This window comes from Chiloscyllium plagiosum, unplaced genomic scaffold (genome assembly GCF_037043375.1).
Source record: "Chiloscyllium plagiosum isolate Xiang-an unplaced genomic scaffold, Cpla_swu_hap1 HiC_scaffold_11, whole genome shotgun sequence".
NCBI lineage: Eukaryota > Metazoa > Chordata > Chondrichthyes > Orectolobiformes > Hemiscylliidae > Chiloscyllium > Chiloscyllium plagiosum.
The window spans coordinates 39,162,023-39,181,628 of NW_028270149.1; the positions used below are offsets into that span (position 1 = coordinate 39,162,023).

Below are 19,606 nucleotides of genomic sequence, written 5' to 3' on the forward strand. Positions count from 1 at the left end.
ACTTTGGTTTTGTAAATTGGCAAATGGTGGCAGTGTCACAGAAGCTTCCTGGATATCTGTCTTATAAATGCAACCTACAATCATCACTTCAGCTACTGACCAGGTACCCGGCTGGTTTCAGGTTAAGATCCAATTGAGATTTTAGTAATAAGGTCCAGTCAGGCCTTCACATCAACAGACTCCCTGAGTGTCCTATCAGATTTGAGGATCAAACACACCATATCACCCCTCACTTCTTTAAAGCAGAAACTGAACACTCATGTACAAGACATTTTATCCTAAATGTTATTATTTATTTCTTTTCTCATTCTATAGACCTTCCCTAAGACTAGACAAAAAGATGATAGCATTTTATATTTGTTTTCAAACATTCCACTTCCATAAGTACTATGGTAGTAAAAGGAATTCCAAGGCATTCATTTATAAATTTGCACACTGGATATAATACAGATCACTGTGAGGAAAGCAGTAGGGGCATTGGGAATGGCTGATTAGCCTTACAGCCTGTAATGTTGGTTGGTTCAGTACTCTGTGGGACCTGGTTTCACAAAACTGTGGATGAGTGATCGAAGGGCTCTCTTTTGGGACAGTACTGACAATTGACAGTTGCACAGCTTGGTGTACACTGAGCTATATGAAATCAAGCTTCTTGATGGAATGGCTTGCAATCCACTGAAGGAAACTGGGGAGGAAATAGCAGTAGCTTGGCCTAAGATTAAGGAATCCATGCAAGTAATTTGTACCAGACAACTGGACGATAGCCAATGTATCACTTCCCTTCAAGAAGGGAAAGATGAAAATGCTTAATCTAACTAAAAATTAGTCTAATGCCAGTTTTAGAACAACTCTTAAAATTCACAATTTCTTATTAAATTAGTGAGTATTTAAGCACAGATTAAATGATAACAAGACATGGATCTTTAAACAAAAGAATTGATAGACAAATTTGAGTTGTCCATGGAAGTACCAAATGGATGAATAGAATGCTTTGTGTAAAAATTTTCAGTGAGCACATAATGGTGTTTCTTATGGATTTCATTCTTAAAATCATATGTAAACACAGGTAAAAATCAGTGAAAATGCAGAAAGATCTCGATATGGTTGCTGGCTCACTTTATCAGGTAGAGACTACTGCAGTACATGAAAATCAAGGTATCTTAAAGCTATAGATGAGGACATGGAAGCCATATGGTTCCCTCAGATTAAAAGGAGGGCACACTGTAAAATTACATCAATGGCTAATGTTGAAAGCATTTTACTAGATAAGAACAAAATATCTATTAGGATAATAGGGATGTGTATAATACTGAGAAACCAGGAATAAAATCCGCTTTCAGATTAACTGAAGAAAAGCTAGGAAATGAAACAATGGATGGATGTAGTAGTGATAGTGGACTTTTTTGTAATATAAGGAGTCAAGTAACAATTAAAGATCGCATAGAACCTTTGGAAAATTGTGTAGGTCAATTATGTATAGTTCCAGGTTATAGATGAGGTATTAAAAGGGTCATTTTGCACCTCTTCACTACTGAAGATAATGCTGTGTTGTCAGTGTTGATTGAAAGACGTGATGCTAAAATTGAACCAATGGAAATCCACTGTTCTGGCTAGGATTAATGTTGTTAAGGCAGATTGCTCTGCCAATCCTACTGCTACTCACCCTGGAGTACTAAATGAAATAGCCTGTGTTATGTCAGCTGCTATCTCAGATGTTTTATTGCTTGTGGAGGTTTGAGAATGTTCTATGAACTAGAGTAAGATCCACATGGTACATATTCTTAAAATTTTAGTAAATTTGAATATGCAATGTAGATTTTTTTTGGATAAATCAGCTAGAATTAGCAAATGTATTCCTATTTGTGTCTATCTTGTGGAAATAGATTCTAAAACAGAAATGTGGAGAAGGCACACCTATCAACTTTAAGAACAACAACCTGATTATTTAACTATAACTGAATCATCTTGTTTCATTTCATGAAAAAGAACCCAGGCTATTTTACACCACAGAATATTATGTACAAGTAAGGATGTAGAACGGAATTTGGACAAACACCTTAAAATGTGGATAAACAGTGTTTCTCTGCAAATTAATAAAAGGCACATAGAAACTTTGGAATAATTTCTCACACTTAGTTGGACTATTTGAACAGTTAATCTTTTTTTTCTACTCTAACCAGCCTTGAAATTATGCTGTGCACAACACTATAAAAAAATCAAGTAATGTACTTATATGAATTTCTCCTGGCTAGTATCCAATTTGGTAAAATATTAAAATAATCTAGACACCAAATATAGCACCTTTCACATCTTCAGGATGTCCCACAGTGCTTTACAGAAAGTGAAATATCTTTGAAGTGTAGTCACCATTGCAATGTATGAAATGCAATGCAATTTGCAGACAACAAGGTTCCACAGGCAGCAATCAGATAATTACCACTTTTCATGATATTGATTCAGGAATAAATATTGGTTGAGATGCCTGTCCATCAATGTCATTAAATTATTTCCATCTACCTGAAGAGAGCCTTAGCATAAATTCTTAACTTAAAAGACAACAGCACCAACACTCTAGATAATGTGCTCATCTCTGGAGTGGGGTTTGACTCCCAAACTCTGGCTTAGAAGTATACGCTCTATCACTGAGCCATCATCAACAATTTAGTTTCATACGATAGTGTTATGCAGTAATTTGTTAATATGGCACTGTATAATTTCTAGGCTATACTCCAAGCAACAAATGCTTTCTCTTCTAAAGTGGTAACTAATGCACAGCTTTTAAGTTTGATTAATTTTGTAAAGACTTTCTGTTCAGCACATTATACAACCATGGTATGGCTCAATGGGCATTTACAATCTCAATACATCCATGTCAACATTTCAATCCAAGTAGTATTCCATACACTATTTTTAGTAATTTCCCTTCTGTTCATTAAATATTGGTTAGCATTCATATTTAAACAATTTGACAAATTCTATTCTACCTGAAATACAATTATTTGGATAAGTTGCTATTAGCACACAAAGGATTTATTTTTCTAAAAGCAAAGTACAGTTTTGTGCTTACGACAAATAAAAATATAAAACAACTACATAACACCATTTTACGCTTGAGTAACATTGCCACATTTAAACCTTAGTTGATTTGTGCACATTCAATGGAGTTATTATTCATCTTGCTTTCTCTTGGGTTTTTTAGGATTACGAGACCTGCTTTTTGCTTTACAAAGAGGGCAGATAGGTGCATTCCGATGGATTTGTTGATGACAAGACAAGCAAGCCTGTGGATACAAAGAGAAAGCAGTTATTACCGATATACACAGCAACACAGACATTGATATGAGAACTAGTGTGGCCACATAGCTGCATTGTAACTAACATAAGAAAAAACCTCAAACCAGATGGTGCAATATTCACCTCAAACTAACCCCAAAATTGCTATCATTTGCCACAGACCCATAATCCCTAACATGTCAATGTAGTCAGGTCATAAAGTCATAGAGATGTGCAGCATGGAAACAGAGTCTTCAGTCCAACTCGTATATGCCAATCAGATACACTAAACTAATCTAGTCCCATGGGTCTAAATGCTCTCTCAGACATAATGCAAATATCAAAGAACCAAGCCCACAACTGTATAACTGGGAATTTTTTCAGGTGATGTGACATACTATAAAATGCTCACATTCTCACCAGCTTTCTTCAAACTGTATTCGATACCCAAATGCAGCAGGAAACGATCCTTTGTCCCACTGAATGGAGTGATCAGGCAACTGAAAGACCATGATGGCAAAGCTGTGACTATGCCCACGTTTCTACAAAAAGGCAGTCTATTGGTTCATTTTCTCCCGAACTGATGACAGAAACATTCTGAAGAAGAGTTGTATCGGACTCTGAACATTAACTGTATTTCTCTCTCCACAGATGCTGACAGACTTGCTGGGTTTCTCTAGTTTCTCCAGCAATTTCTGTTTTTATATCTGCATCCTCTAACATTGATAAATCCTTCCTCCACATCACAGTTACACCTGTAAATCATGTCGTGGAAGGGGTCTGAGGAACAAGGCAAAATTATAATCCCAAGGGAAGTGGCACTGACTGAACTAATGAATTGTGGGTTCATAATTCACTGGGTCTTGATAGATCAGAGTGTTAAAAAAAGTGGCCAATCAAGTAGATGGTAGATGTGTTGGTGTTAAGATTCTGAAAAGTTGCCATTAAACTTGAAAGTAGCAAACATAACCCATCTAGTTAAGAAGGGATGGAAACAGAATATTATTTAAATTATGAAAGAGTGCAGAATTCGGAGTATAGTAATTGTAACAAGGTCAGCCAGGTGGATCTCACAGAATGAGTTCCCCGATTGGGGCTGTTAATCTGGTCCAGACAGCAAGCCCTGGCTGACAGATATAAACAGGAGTGTCAGACATCCTGCTCACTCTGAGAGCTGGCTCTGAGGGAGCTGGATCAGCGTCAAAGATTCTCCACGTGTAAATAAAGGGTGACTGGGTGACAGGATACCAGCCTCTGTGGAGTTATTTCACTGAGGACCAGAGGGAATCTAGGGAGTGTTCTCGTGCAGGAGTCATAAAATATTTGTATGCAGGTACAACAAGTGATTAGCAAGGTTAATGGAATGCTATCCTTTGTTACAAGAGGAATTGAACGTAAAAGGAAGGATATTATGCTTCAGCATGTAGGACGTAGGTGATCCCACATCTCAAAAGCCATGTTAAGTTTTGGTGAATTGCTCATGCAAAATCCACTCAGTGGTATAAGAATGGTATATGCCAAGGGCGTATTCCTCCTCTCTGGAATTGGCCTCTGAGAGATACTCACCTTTTCCTACCATCTCAGCAATTCAATTCTGGACGAGAAGGTCTGTTCCTGAAGTGCCACCAATTAAGGGTCTTAGCCCACAATCAGCTGAATTATTTTTAGCAGGCAATAAAAGTTGCTGTTTTCCTAATGTAAAATAGGGATGGCCTGCCTGCTGGGTTTAGATGGATGGGGACATCTAAATGCCCCAATCTGATGTCAACCAGCAGCAGGGATGGGAACAGTGGGCTAATTGCTGAAAATCAACTCCCAAACATTGCTTCTAACCATCTTAACTCCCCCTTCCACCATCACTTTTCCCTGTGAAGCCCTACTCCATGAGTTCCCTGTCAAAAGCCTGATCACCACACAGCTCTTCATTGCTCGGCCTCCAGCAATGCTCTCCATCAACCAGCAGCCTCAGGTCAGGCAACTCTTCAGGGGCAAAGCTCCTGATTAGATGAGCAGCTCAACACGCAACATGTAAGTACCAGATTGGTTCCAACGAGTTCTCTCAGTGTGCAGACAGTTAATCGTTCCTGATCTTTCTAATACTTTGTGCACAGAACACTAAATCCCAGCTCAAAACATATATTAAGATATATTTGCACTGCCAGCTATGTTACTTAATTCACATTTGACATGATAAAGAAAGCAAAAATTATTAATCTATAGTAAATAGGATATTTAAATGCATTTTTTGGCAAATACTAATAATTATTATAATAGGAAGAGGCAGTCGAACCATTCAACCTAACAAAATGTTCAAAATTTTCAGATAATCATTTAGAATGTGGTTTTCCACTGGGCACGAGTTTTACTGCAGGTCAAGCTCAGGGAGATGCAGGGTCTGCTACACTTCGATTGCCTTTGATGCACATGGGTATTGGGACTGGGATTGAAACTCCTGGGGTTTTTACAACATAAAAAAAGATTAAAAATCACACATCACCAGGTTATAGTCCAACAGGTTTAATTGGAAGCACACTAGCTTTCGGAACGACGCTCCTTCATCAGGTGATTGTCACAATCACCTGATGAAGGAGCGTCGCTCCGAAAGCTAGTGTGTTTCCAATTAAACCTGTTGGATCATAACCTGGTGTTTTCTGATTTTTAACTTTGTAAAACCCAGTCCAACACCGGCATCTCCAAATCATAAAAAAAAATTGACACAACGGCTGCAATGCAAGACAGCATTTGGACAATGGTTTTAGACAATTTGTTAAAAAGTCCAAAAAACTTCGATCAGTTACCTTCATAGGAGGTGGTTGCTGTCGGAACGTGGCCGTTTGCCGAGCATCCTGTTTCCTGGCCACCTGAAGTTGCTGGGCAGCAGCAGCGGCTGCTGCAAGTGACTCTGGGATAGGTGGTTCCTGAGGTTCTGTCTGCCATTCTGCTTTCTGCTTCTCAAAGTAACTAAACAGCAAAAACATTGAAATCCTTACTGACCAGCATCAATGACCCTTGGGTATTATTGGAGGTGAGTGAAAGATTTAAATATTCGCAGTTATCAATTCTAGATGGGCTTTCCTACATTATTTAGCATTTCATCTTCCATACATTAGATGTTTAAAAAGTACCGGGTATATATCTGTCTAAAACCAAATTCATCTAACCCTCAACAACACCAATTCTTGCTGGGATATACTTCTGTGGCACCTGGCAATCCCCCAATTCTATAATCAAAAGATCTTTCAACAAACAACAACTTTTGTATGCATGCATAGAGTCATAGAGATGTACAGCATAGAAACCGACCTTTTGGTCCAACCTGTCCATGCCGCCCAGATATCCCAACCCAATCTAGTCCCACCTGCCAACACCCGGCCCATATCCCTCCAAACCCTTCTGATTCATATACCCATCCAGATGCCTTTTAAATGTTTCAATTGTACTAGCCTCCACTACTTCCACTGGCAGCTCATTCCATACATGTACCACCTCTGCATGAAAAATATTGCCCCTTAGGTCTCTTTTACATCTTTCCCCTCTCACCCTAAACCTATGCCCTTTAGTTCTGGACTCCCTGACCCCAGGGAAAAGACTTTGTCTATTTATCCTATCAATGCCACTCATGATTTTGTAAACCTCTATAAGGTCACCTCTCAGCCTCTGACGCTGCAGGGAAAAACAGCCAGTGTCTATACAACTTCTCCCTATAGCTCAAATCCTCCAACCCTGACAACATCCTTGCAAACCTTTTCTGAACCCTTTCAAGTTTCACAACATCTTTCCGATAGGAAGGAGACTAGAATTGCACATAATATTCCAACAGTGGCCTAACCAATGTCCTGTATAGCTGCAACATGACCTCCCAACTCCTGTACTCAATACTCTGACCAATAAAGGAAAGCAAACCAAACGCCTTCTTCATTATCCAATCTACCTACGACTGCACTTTCAAGGAGCTATGAACCTGCACTCCAAGGTCTCTTTGTTCAGTAACACTCCCAACGACCTTACCATCAAGTGTATAGGTGCTGCTGAGATTTGCTTTCCCAAAGTGCAGCACCTCACATTTATCCAAATTAACCTCCATCTGTCACTTATCAGCCCATTGACCCATCTGATCAAGATCCTGTTGTAATCTGAGGTAACCTTCTTCGCTGTCCACTACACCTCCAATTTTGGTGTCGTCTGCAAACTTACTAACTATATCTAATATGCTCACATCCAAACCATTTATATAAATGATGAAATGTAGTGGACCCAGCACTGATCCTTGTGGCACTCCACCAGTCACAGGCCTGCAATCTGAAAAACAACTCTCCACCACCACCCTGTCTTCTACCTTTGAGCCAGTTCTGTATCCAAATGGCTAGTTCTCTCTGTATTCCGTGAGATCTAACCTTGCTAATCAGTCTCCCATGGGGAACCCTGTCGAATGCTTTACTGAAGTCCATATAGATCACATCAATGACTCTGCCCTCATCAAACCTCTTTGTTACTTCTTCAAATAACTCAATTAAGTTTGTGAGATATGATTTCCCACACACAAAGCCATGTTGACTATCCTGAATCAGTCCTTGCCTTTCCAAAAAAGTGTACCTCAGGATTCCCTCCAACAACTTGCCCACCACCGACGTCAGGCTCACTGGTCTATAGTTCCCTGGCTTGTCCTTACTTCCTTTCTTAAACAGTGGCACCACATTAGTCAACCTTCAGTCTTCCTGCACCTCACCTGTAACTATCAATGATACAAATATCTCAGCAAGAGGCCCAGCAATCACTTCTCTTGCTTCCCACAGAATTTTAGGGTACACCTGATCAGGTCCTGGGGATTTATCCACCTTTATGCGTTTCAAGACACTTCCTCCTCTGTAATATGGACTGTCTAATACTGTCAAAATTGGCCTTTCTCCAATTTAGAACTTCAACTTTTAGATCTGGTCTATCCTTTTCCATCATTATTTTAAAACCAATAGAATTATGGTCGCTGGCCCCAAAGTACTCCTCCACTGACACCTCAGTCACCTGCCCTGACTTATTTTCCAAAAGTCGGTCAAGTTTTGCACATTCTCTAGTAGGTACATCCACATACTGACTCAGAAAATTTTCTTGTATACCCTCTCCATCTAGACCCTTAAAACTATGGCAGTCCCAGTCTATGTTTGGAAAGATAAAATTCCCTACCATAACCACCCTATTATTCTTAAAGATAATTGAGATCTCCTTACAAATTTCTTTCTCAATTTCCCTCTGACAATTATTTCTCAGTTCCACCCAAATAACTTCCTTGGAGGTATTTCCTGGAAAATCCTCCCTCAGTACAGTTGTAATGCTATCCCTTATCAAAAACCCCACTCCCCCTCCTCTCTTGTCTCCCTTTCTGTCCTTCCTGTAGCATTTGTATCCTGGAACATTAACCTGCCAGTCCTGTCCATTTCTGAGCCATGTTTCTGTAATTGCTATGATATCCCAGTCCCATGTTCCTAACCATACCCTGAGTTCATCTGCCTTCCCTGTTAGGCCTCTTGCATTGAAATAAATGCAGTTTAATTTATCTATCCTGCCTTGTTCTATGCTTTGTCCCTGCCTGCTCTGACTGTTTGACTCATGTTTGTTCTCAACTGTACCAGTCTCAGATTGTTCTCTTTCCTCACTATCTCCCTTGGTCCCACCTCACCCCCACTCCCACCTTACTAGTTTAAATCCTCCAGAGCAACTCTAGCAAATCTCCCTGCCGGTATATTAGTCCCCTTCGAATTTAGGTGCAATCCGTCCTTCTTGTATATGTCACTTCTACCCCAAAAAGAGCTTCCAATCATCCAAAAATGTGAATACTTCCCCCATACACCAGCTCGTCAGCCATGCATTCATCTGCTCTATCTTCCTATTCCTGCCCTCACTAGCTCGTTGCACTGGGAGAAATCCAGATATTACTACTCTCAAGGACCTCCTTTTTAAATTCCTGCCTAACTCTCTGATCTCTCTTCAGAATCTCAACCTTTTCCCTTCCTATGTTGTTGGTTCCAATATGTACAATGACCTCCTGCTGGTCCCTCTCCCCCTTGAGAACATTCTGCACTCTCTCTGAGACATCCTTGATCCTGGCACCAGGGAAACAACACACCATTCTGATTTTTTGCTGCTGGTCACAGAAAAGTCTGTCGATACTTCAGACTAGAGAGCTCCCGAGCACAATCGATTGCTTGGAACCCAACATACCTCTCATTGCATTGAAGCAAGTCTAATATCATAAACCTGGCTGCTCATGCTACATTACCTGGAGAATCCATCGTCCCCTACATTTTCCAAAATAGCATATTTGTTTGAAATGGGGATAGACATAGAAGACTCATGCACTACCCGCCTACCTCTCTTACCTTTCCTGGAGTTAACCTATCTACATGACTGCATCTGAGACTTCCCCCCTTCCTATAATTGCCATCCATCACATCTTGTAAATTCCTCATTGCCTCTAACTGCCTCTCCAACCGAACAATTCGATTTGATAGGATTCGCAACCAACGGCATTTATTGCAGATATAATTCTCTGTAACCCGTAAACTCTCCCTAAACTCCCACATCTGACAAGAAGAGCATATCACTCTACTAAGGGCCATTTTTACTTTTTTAAATCTACAGACCCAGAAAATAGCACTGTCTTATTCCTCTACAAAAAAAACTGCTCTAGGTTAAATTCATACTTATGGCTTATATTTTGAGTTTAATCAAGAGACATAGCCCAGTAAAACATAATCAAGAAAGAACCTACTCTACTCACTTCTGTAGATTTACTGTAAGGCCACACTTAAAAATATTCATTTATCTGTTTCAGTGCTGTGACCTCTCCCAAACAGGTTCCTCCAAGATCAGTTGTGAATTTCACTGTTTTTTTAATTTTCCCAGATGCACTCCAATGTCCAGTGATATATGATTCAACAGCAAAGGCAGTAACTTCACAGGTTCACTGCTCTGTCAGTTAGCAATGTAGGTTTCTTTCTTTCTCTCTCTCTCTCTCTCTCTCTCCTGCACTGACCTCATCATGTGTCTTTTAAAAGTGCTGCTGTTTTGACTTTTTTTCTCCAAATTCCAAAACGATGCAACAGCATATAAAACAGTAATTGCTGCTCCTGAAATTCAAGGAAATCATCTCCAACACCTAAAATACCTCAAAAAAAAAAGGAGTAGCTGTTACAGCCAGAAATTTTTCCCATCCTCCATCTTGGATTCCCCAGAATCCTTTTAAGTCTCATGGGAAGCCTAGACAGTCAATGCTGAGAACATATTCAGAAGGATTAAAACTATACCTGATCCAGTCTTTGTCCAAATTCTCTGTGTGTACTTATCAGCACAAACAGCACACAGAAGCAGGAACCATATGCCACGTGCACAGAGGTCAGTTAGAATATTCCAAGTGTTATCCCGCTTGCAATTAGCTAATTCTGGACCTTGAAAGTGATGTAGGAGTTTCTTATCCATACAGCTTAGCATCATATTTAGCAAGACAACATACCAAGCTGTTAAGAAGCAATTGAGGCAGATTGTGGCCAAATGCTACGCCTGTTATGGCACAGCACATTAACACTTGCTTTTTACCTTCTGTTTGTTCATTGCCAATGCACTTTACTGAAGTACTTGCAATGATGTCCTAAACATAGAAAACATTTCTGTATATTTATATTTCTATAACCTTGACAATCCGAAATAATTTCAACACTGAATCACCCACAGTCACCTTCCTGGTGGTTACCAATAACCAGAAACTGGACTGGACCAGCCATGTAATTAAATACTGTGGTTACAATAGCAGGTCAGAAACTGAAAATCCTTCAGTGAATAACTCACCTTTAGAATTCCCAAGGCAGTCCACCACCTACAAAGCACAAGTCTGGCGTGTGATGGAGTATTCCCCATTTGCCTGGATGGCTACAGCTCCAACCACATTCAAGAAACCTGACACTATTCACCACATCTTCAGATATTCAATACTTTCATCCCAATGCACAGTAGCAATGTGTACCAGCTGCAAGGTGCACTGCCAAAATTCACAGTACTTTCCAAAATCACAACCAGAGCCAGCTAAAAGAACAAAGACTTAAGGGCAAAACTAGGCTAGAATTTTGCTGAATTTGGCTAAGTGTCAATTTTAGCAAGTTTCATGAAAGGTTTCTCTCACGCTATCATTCCAACCTCACCTAATTACCTATGTATCAGTCCCCATGGCAGTCCATTTGGCATATCTTCCCACTCACCACAGCTGGAAGTACTTGCCACTGCTGGGACCTCCTTAGGTTCACAGCACCATATTTAAAATGCAGTTGTGGAGCAGGCCAATTTGCTGGCTGTATGGAGCACTCCTGCACAATCTCTGTCAACTGACTCACAGTTTTGGACAAAGAGAAATTGGCATCCTGCTTTGTCAAAGGAAACCTCAGGGTCCTGGTGGATGAGATGATGCTGAGGAGGGCTGTCCTCTTCCTTCAGAACTAGCAGAGGAGATCATGGCATCAGCCCCTGCCAACCTGATCCAAGATTGCCATGCAGGTCAGTGCAGTCTTCACGGTCCTGAGGCACATCCAACAAAGCAGGATGGTCAATGACCTTCTCTGCTCTGTGAGGGTAGGTGCCATCATCTTTGTCCGGCTACTTCAGCACACATGTTTCGCTGTTACTGTAGCCACCACCACCAAAGGCTCATAGTCCAGCAATCTCTCTATCAAATGCATGATCTTCCTCACTCTCACCCACCAAACCCCACCCACCCATTAACCCTGTATGGTTTCTGTGCTGCCTACTCACTTGGAACATGTCATCACCAGACCAGCAGACTTAGGAGCAGCAGACAGGTTTATTGGGCATTGGGTAAACTGACTTGAAGGCTGAAGGACTCCACCAATGCTGTTTGCACCAAGTTGCCTCTAGCATGTGAGTGTATGGCTGCCTCCATGGACAGGTTGGTGGGCTGTCATGGGGAGCTAGGTCCAGCACAATCACGGTCTGCCGACTATTGGCACAGACCTGCACTTCTTCATTTCAGCCAGTGGTGCTCAGCACCAGCAGTAAGGTGACGGGGGATCAGCGGACCTTGACCCTTCTCCAGGTGCCCCTTCCTCACATGGAAAAAGGGAGGTGCAGATCTAGGAATTCAAGCTGCCTCCAGGCCCAATACAGCAGCATGTCTGACCCCTCTGGCAGTAAACACTCCTGACCGTCAGACCAAAACTCCAAGGCTAATGGGCTACACGGTAAGGCAGGTTCCCTCCATCTCAACTGCAGATCCCAATACTGCACTGAGACATAGTGAGAGGGCACTTGGTGCCATGAGTGACACTTCATTATTATATTTGTAAATTTATGTCCACTTTTCATCATCAGCTTACGTGAGCAAATATCTTGCTCAACACTGGACCAAAGCTACAGAGCAAGCCTTGCTGTTGGATGAGGTTTTGTAGTCCAACATGTAAGGTGAGCAGTTCCTGCACTTTTTGCAGGTTATATAATCTTGGAAGGTCATTGTTACTTTGGCAACCAGCATTAATCTTTCCAGGATGCAATATTTTGCTTGTTATCACAGCCATTAATTGCATTGATAATTGACATTGCATAATATGGTCAAGAATACTTGGAGCCAGGATGTGAACTCTACACAGTACGTCAATGCCGAAGGTTCACACACAGAGTTTCATATTCACAGCTGTCTTTCACCTGCATTGTATTGGTGACTGAATGATGCCTCTGCCCTTTGAAGGGCTTCACATTTCACAAAAGGAGAGTTCCTTCTTTCACAGAAAGAAACACTTATCGCGCACACACTGGGTGTGCAGTCATTTCCTTCTTCATTGTGCACTTGCTACTTGCATCACGATGGAAGGAAACAGAAATCACACTTCGCACAGCGTGTCTCATCTGGGTCATCTCTTGCTAAAATGTTCGTATTTGCAGCTATGTAACCCTCACCATCAAGTTTTGATGTTCTCCACATTCCACGCAACCTGGTTATCCCACTGTTCATGTCCGTACTTCACCCCATAAGCCCCATGCATACTGAGGCATCATATCAGACGTGGTTGTGCACCGTCCCCCGACAAATTCAGGATGGTTCTGACCACCGATGAAACAGAGACCTCCCCCCAACTTACCTCTTTCCTTCCCATATTCTATTGTCTCACTTCCTTATATACTGAACTGCACTCCTCCACTTTCACAACAGTTATCCCTTCTGCAGCCTAGCACACTGATTCCAATCCCTACAACTGAGTTCTTCACCTTCCCTCGAACAGCAGTGGCCCTCAATACAACTCATTCTTGACTTTTAGTGGATAGACTCCCAGACTGACTGTGGTCCACTCCATTGACAGACTTGAATGGACAGCCCCAAATGAAGACTGACTAGATACTGACTGACCTCTGTGCCATTCCTGACTGACACCCCATAGACCCCAGGACTGGTTGCTGTGGACCCATAGCGTTGACGGGGGCTACTCCCTGGACTGTAGAAATATAGACTGCCTGCAAATGCCCACATCATTCCGTGTCTGAGAAGATTCTGCTCATTATTCTGCCCTTTATTACAAAAAAAAACATGCGTGAATAATAAAGGGTTATTAATCAGTGGACTGGCAATTTTTTAATCTAACAAGGAAACATTTTCTAACAACAAATCTGCAAACTAGCCATTCTTGGTATCTAACGTGAGGCCATTAATTAAAAAAAAGCTGTTTATGCTGTCAGTCCATGTCCAATTTAAATTAGATTCAGCAAATCTCTTTTACCTGCGACAAATGGATGAAACAATGCAAGCCTAAAAGTTGCACACCTCTCAGATCAGGGATACTTACTCCAGAGAAAGCTTTTCTTCTTCCTCGCATAACTCTGGTAACCTTTGCAAACCCAAAGTCATTCTTAAAGCATCCACATGTTCTTTAAGAGGCTTGTATTCTTCATGCAAACGTCTTGTAGATTCAAGCAACTTATTTAAATCATTTTCAGACTGTTTTATTGTGTTTTCCATCTACAAAGAAGGACAGAATGTATTATTGAAGTAAACTAATCAACTTCTTTCCCTCCTCTCTCAGGTATGAAACAAATGAATGTTGTGAGATATACATCTTTACAAACTGCCATATTTCTGCCTTCCCCTGCTATCTAAACATACATTTTCCAGCAAAGTCATTAGATAGCCATCCTGTACTACTCCAAGGGAGTAGACCAAATCTCAACACCTTTACCACAACCTGAGATAACATCCATTGTCCTCAAAATAAAGAATAACAGTTAGTGTTAAGTGCTTTCTCATTTGGCATGGTCCATACTACATCGTGCATTTTCTGATAGTCAATCATTGGGCTCAATTGTCTCCTTCTGACATTGAGAGAACTCATGAAGGCCCAGACTGGAGGACTAGGGCAGAATTTTAACCTCACCACGCTGACCCAATGGATAGCAATTTCCCCTGGGCGGAAAAAGTGGCAGATCATAATCTGACATTCATATAAAGTGACATTGGGATCACCATTTAAATGCCAGCTGTGAACGGAATTTATTTTTACATTGGTATTTTTATTGAGGTGGGTGGTTTCTTGTACTTCATGGGAGCTATGAGAGGCAAGTCAATTTGTAAGCCTGCAGTGGAGTCATTTAACAGGTAAGTTTCAAAAGGTATTACCAACTTCAAATGTCATAATATAAAAAGGTAAAGTCGCCATAGTCTGATCAGACCATAACTGCTCTCTTATCAGAGAGAGATGACTTTTGGTGCATTAACCTGAGGGTCAATGCCCTTCACCTGAAGGACAAGGTTGAGAAGTAGAGTCCTTCATGGTAACCTCAGCCAGTGAACCCACACTGTTGGCATCACTTTGCATTACACACCAGCCAATCAAGCTAACCCAAAAGGGGCGGGGTGGGGGGCATAATGTAAAGATATCTAACAGTACTCAAAATACATGAAGGATAATGGGCAAATTGGCCCTTAAATTTTCAAAATGGCTGGCAAAATTCAATCATGGAAGTACGTAAATAAGAGTCAACTCCATAGGTAGAATTAACAAATTGGTGAGGAGTCAAGATTAGAGTGGTACTAGAAAAGCACAGCAGGTCAGACAGCATCCGAGGAGCAGGAAAATCGACATTTTGGGCAAAAGCCCTTCACCCACTTCTGTCCAGAATTGGTAAGGAGCTGCCCCTCCTATCACGACTGATACTCTGTCACATTTTCTGCTGATGGGTTTATTGGTGAATAGCAAATAGGAGAGGAACAGCTTGTGTTTGGAGGAGTAGTGAGCATCTGGCAAGAGGTAGAAAGAAAGAGCATGAGTCAGAGCAGCCGAGACTGAGGCTGGATGGGTAAGGACAAATCTATCAACAGGCCCAGGAAAGAGACGTTCAGCCGAGATTGGGAAAGCTTTTGCAGATGGATGACTGGGGCGGGGCAGGGGGTGGGGGGAATGTTGGTATCTGCAGGTGAATAAAGGATCCTGTGAGAAGGGTAGGGATGAGGAAGGAGGTTCAAACAGGGATGGTAGGACAGGGAGGTTCCAAGGGAAATGGGGTCAGGGTTAGAAACTGCAAAATGGGATACTGTGATCAAAAGGAGGTTTGAAAGGGTTGGGGGTTGGGAGTTAAGGAACCCTTAGGGGCAGTAAAGTGGAAGGTAGCTGCAAAGGAGAGAACAGTTTTAAATCTATCAACAAGGGAACATCCAGCTAATCATGAGCCAGGAATATGTGAATTACGTCAAATAACTAATTATTTGCAAATGATTGTGGAATCTCCACTTTAAGAACTGTATAAGTTCAAGAGCTGAGACAAGGGGCGAAATGCATGGGTGTTACTGTATGAAACATTATTGTCAATCAATAAATGTGGGCGGCACGGTGGCAGTGGGCGGCACGGTGGCACAGTGGTTAGCACTGCTGCCTCACAGCGCCAGAGACCCGGGTTCAATTCCCGCCTCAGGCGACTGACTGTATGGAGTTTGCACGTTCTCCCTGTGTCTGCGTGGGTTTCCTCCGGGTGCTCCGGTTTCCTCCCACAGTCCAAAGATGTGCAGGTCAGGTGAATTGGCCATGCTAAATTGCCCGTAGTGTCAGGTAAGGGGTAAATGTAGGGGTATGGGCGGGTTGCGCTTCGGCGGGTCGGTGTGGACTTGTTGGGCCGAAGGGCCTGTTTCCACACTGTAATGTAATGTAATGTAATCTAATCTAATCTAAATGTATCCAAAAGGATGCTCCCAAAAAAATCAACAAGAATTCTTTGAAAAAAATTACAACCCCTGGTGTATGATCAATTACGTATGTTTTAAATGCAGGGATTGATCAGAGAACTCTGTCCTTATTCATTAACTGACTAGTAAAGTAACTACCATTGTGCATGTGTTTCAGTAGTTAAAGTACACTTCTGTATTCAAGAGTATTGTTAAGCCAATTTAAATGTTTCATTTGTACTGTGTGTTTTGGGTTGATATTAAGTTCAGAGACTTTGAGACTTAAAAAAAGATTGAAAATATGTCAGACTTCTTTCATTGAAACTCAACTAAGCATTTGAAAATAAAAAAGCAGCATAAAGCTGGACATAAGAACAGGCAACTTCAAACACTCTATTTTACTGAGATCTGTGGAGTTCAGAAGATTAACACGTCAAAATAGCAAAACCAGTAGAACCCACTGGTGAGGAGTAGTTTTTGGTTCAGCTAAAAATAGCTATTTTTTGGGACAGTGTATAAAACAAGCAATACTGAGGGCTTGTAAAAAATGAATTGTAATAATCGTTTGCAACGTAACCGTCATATAAACTGGGTAAATTAAACTAGCCAAGATAGCCTGGAGGATTAGTTCACAAGTATATTCAAAACAGTTTCAGGAACAACATGCATTGGAATCAACCGGGTGCATGTCATATAGGACCTGGTAACATATAATAAGAGACGATTAATTTAAATCTTGTAGTAAACAGATTGTTTATGCAAGACTAATTATAACATAACAAAAGTTCACATTTAATTTGAGGATGGGAAATTTGGTTTCCCTCAACTTAACTACAGGCAAGTTCAGGGTATAACCACAGGGTTAGCAAAAGTGGACTAAGAAAACAGGTTAAGATAGGAAGACAATGGAGAAGCAATGAGAGATGTTTAAGAGATAATGCATGACCCACAAAAACATGCTCTATGCAGAAAGAAAATTGTATTTATGTGATAGGTTCTCGCTGGCCACTTGTAAAGCGGGGAAAGCCTGCCAGATTAAGCATTGGTCAATGGGCAGGAAACAGCAAGAGTGGGGATAAGGAGTTCTTTTTCAGGTTGGCGACCTGTGACCAGTGGGGTTTCACAGGGATCAGTGCTAGGAAGGCAACTGTTTATATATATTAATGACTTTGAGGAAGGAAGCGAATGTACTGTAGCCAAAATTTGCAGGTGACACAAAAATAGGTGGAAAGGCTGGTGTGAGAGGGATACAACAGTTTACAGAGAGCTAGGGATACATTAAGTAGGTTGACAAAAAGTTGGCAAATGGAGTACAACATGGGAAAATGTGAAGTTGTTCATTTTGGAAAAGTGAACAAAAGAACAGAATATTATTTAGATGGAAAAAAAAATCGACACAAAAAGGGACTTGCGGATACTTGCGTACAAAACACAAAGCTAGCACACAAGTGCAGCAGGTAATCAGGACGGCTAATGGAAATTGTCCTTATTTTTATGGGGGCTGAAGTATAAGAGCAGGGAAGTCTTACTGCAACTGTACAAGGTGTTTGTGTGACCACACCTGAAGTGCAGCAAGCATTTTGGTCCCCTTCTTTAAGGAAAGGTATCATTTCATTGGAGGTAAAAACAATGACTGCAGATGCTGGAAACCAGATTCTGGATTAGTGGTGCTGGAAGAGCACAGCAGTTCAGGCAGCATCCAAGGAGCTTCAAAATCGACGTTTTGGGCAAAAGCCCTTCATCCTTTTATTCCTGATGAAGGGCTTTTGCCCGAAACGTCGATTCGAAGCTCCTTGGAGGCTGCCCGAACTGCTGTGCTCTTCCAGCACCACTAATCCAGAATCTGGTTTTCAGAATCTGCAGTCATTGTTTTTACCTCGTTGATTTTAACCCTACTGCGAATCCTCTTGCAAGGATGCCTGCCTTGAAGAAGTTTTCCTCCTCTCTCTACAAGAATCTCAGGGAGTCCCTCTCCCACTGCAACTCCCAGGTCATTTCCTCTGCCCTGAAGAAAAAAAGCTTTTATTCCTGATGAAGGGCTTTTGCCCGAAACGTCGATTTCGGAGCTCCTTGGATGCTGCCTGAACTGCTGTGCTCTTCCAGCACCACTAATCCAGAATCATTTCATTGGAGGCAGCTAAGTAAAGATTTACTCGGGTGATCACTGGTATGGAGGAATTGTCTTATGAGCAAAGGCTAAACAGTTGGGTACTACTCACTGGAGTTTAGGAGAATGAGAGAGGATCTCATTGAAACATACATGATTCTTAACGGACTTTACAGGGTAAATGCTGAGAGGATATTTCCCCTCATGGGAGAGTCAAGGTTCAGAGGGCATAAGCTCAGAATAAAGGGGTGCCAATTTAAGACTGAGATGAGGAGGAATTTCTTCTCTCAGAGGGTTGAGTGTCTTTGGAATTCCTTGCCACAGAGAGCCGTGGGGGCAGAGTCCATATGTATATATAAAACTGAGATAAATTCTTGATCAGTCAGGGAGTCAAATATTCTGGGGATACAGCAGGCAAGTAGATATAAATAATGTCGATCAGCCATGATCCTATTGAATGGCAGAGCAGGCTTGAGGGGCCAAATGGCCTACTATCGTTCCTACTTCTTACAGTCTTATAAATATCAGCCAATCACTTATATGCAACAGTCACAGCTAAATTCTAGGTTTATGTTTTAAATTTTCATTTTTTCCATTTCCTTGGTTCCAGTATCACCCATTGGCACAGGATGAACCTTCACTTTTTCTCCATAAAGTGCTTTCTATTGCCTCGATAGTAAAGGAGTTTTGCAGTTTACCTCAGAATCAAACTGAGTGCCTCTTCCCTTTGTTTTGCCTTAACAGTTTCGATACTCTGTTCTCAATAATCAAGGTGGTAAACTAACATTATGCAAGACTGTTTCTTAGATTTCAAATTCCAAACAAAATGAACAAGGCAAGGGAATATTGAATGAATAGTGGCTCACAAGGAAGCTCAGAAGAACAGAGAGACCTGGGTTGTTTGTCCACAGATCCCTGAAAGCCAAGAACTGAGATGCCGGAAATCAGAAACAAAGACAAAAATTGCTGGAAAAATTCAGAAGCTTTGGCAGCACTTATACAGAGAAAACAGTTAACATTTCAGGTGAAGTGAC

At 41.3% G+C, this 19,606-nt stretch overlaps 1 protein-coding gene across 1 annotated transcript in view; it reads right to left on the bottom strand.

Annotated features, from left to right (window-relative positions):
• Positions 1-250: 250 nt before the first annotated feature.
• zc4h2 (zinc finger, C4H2 domain containing) overlaps positions 251-19,606 on the bottom strand; it is a 40,271-nt gene continuing 20,915 nt past the window's right edge. Inside the window, exons 3-5 of the mRNA XM_043704841.2 lie at positions 14,100-14,272; positions 6,069-6,231; positions 251-3,278 (exon numbers count right to left, since the gene is read on the bottom strand). Coding sequence (XP_043560776.1) covers positions 3,165-3,278; positions 6,069-6,231; positions 14,100-14,272 — 450 coding nt within the window. The 3' untranslated portion in view covers positions 251-3,164. The remainder of the gene's footprint in view (positions 3,279-6,068; positions 6,232-14,099; positions 14,273-19,606) is intronic.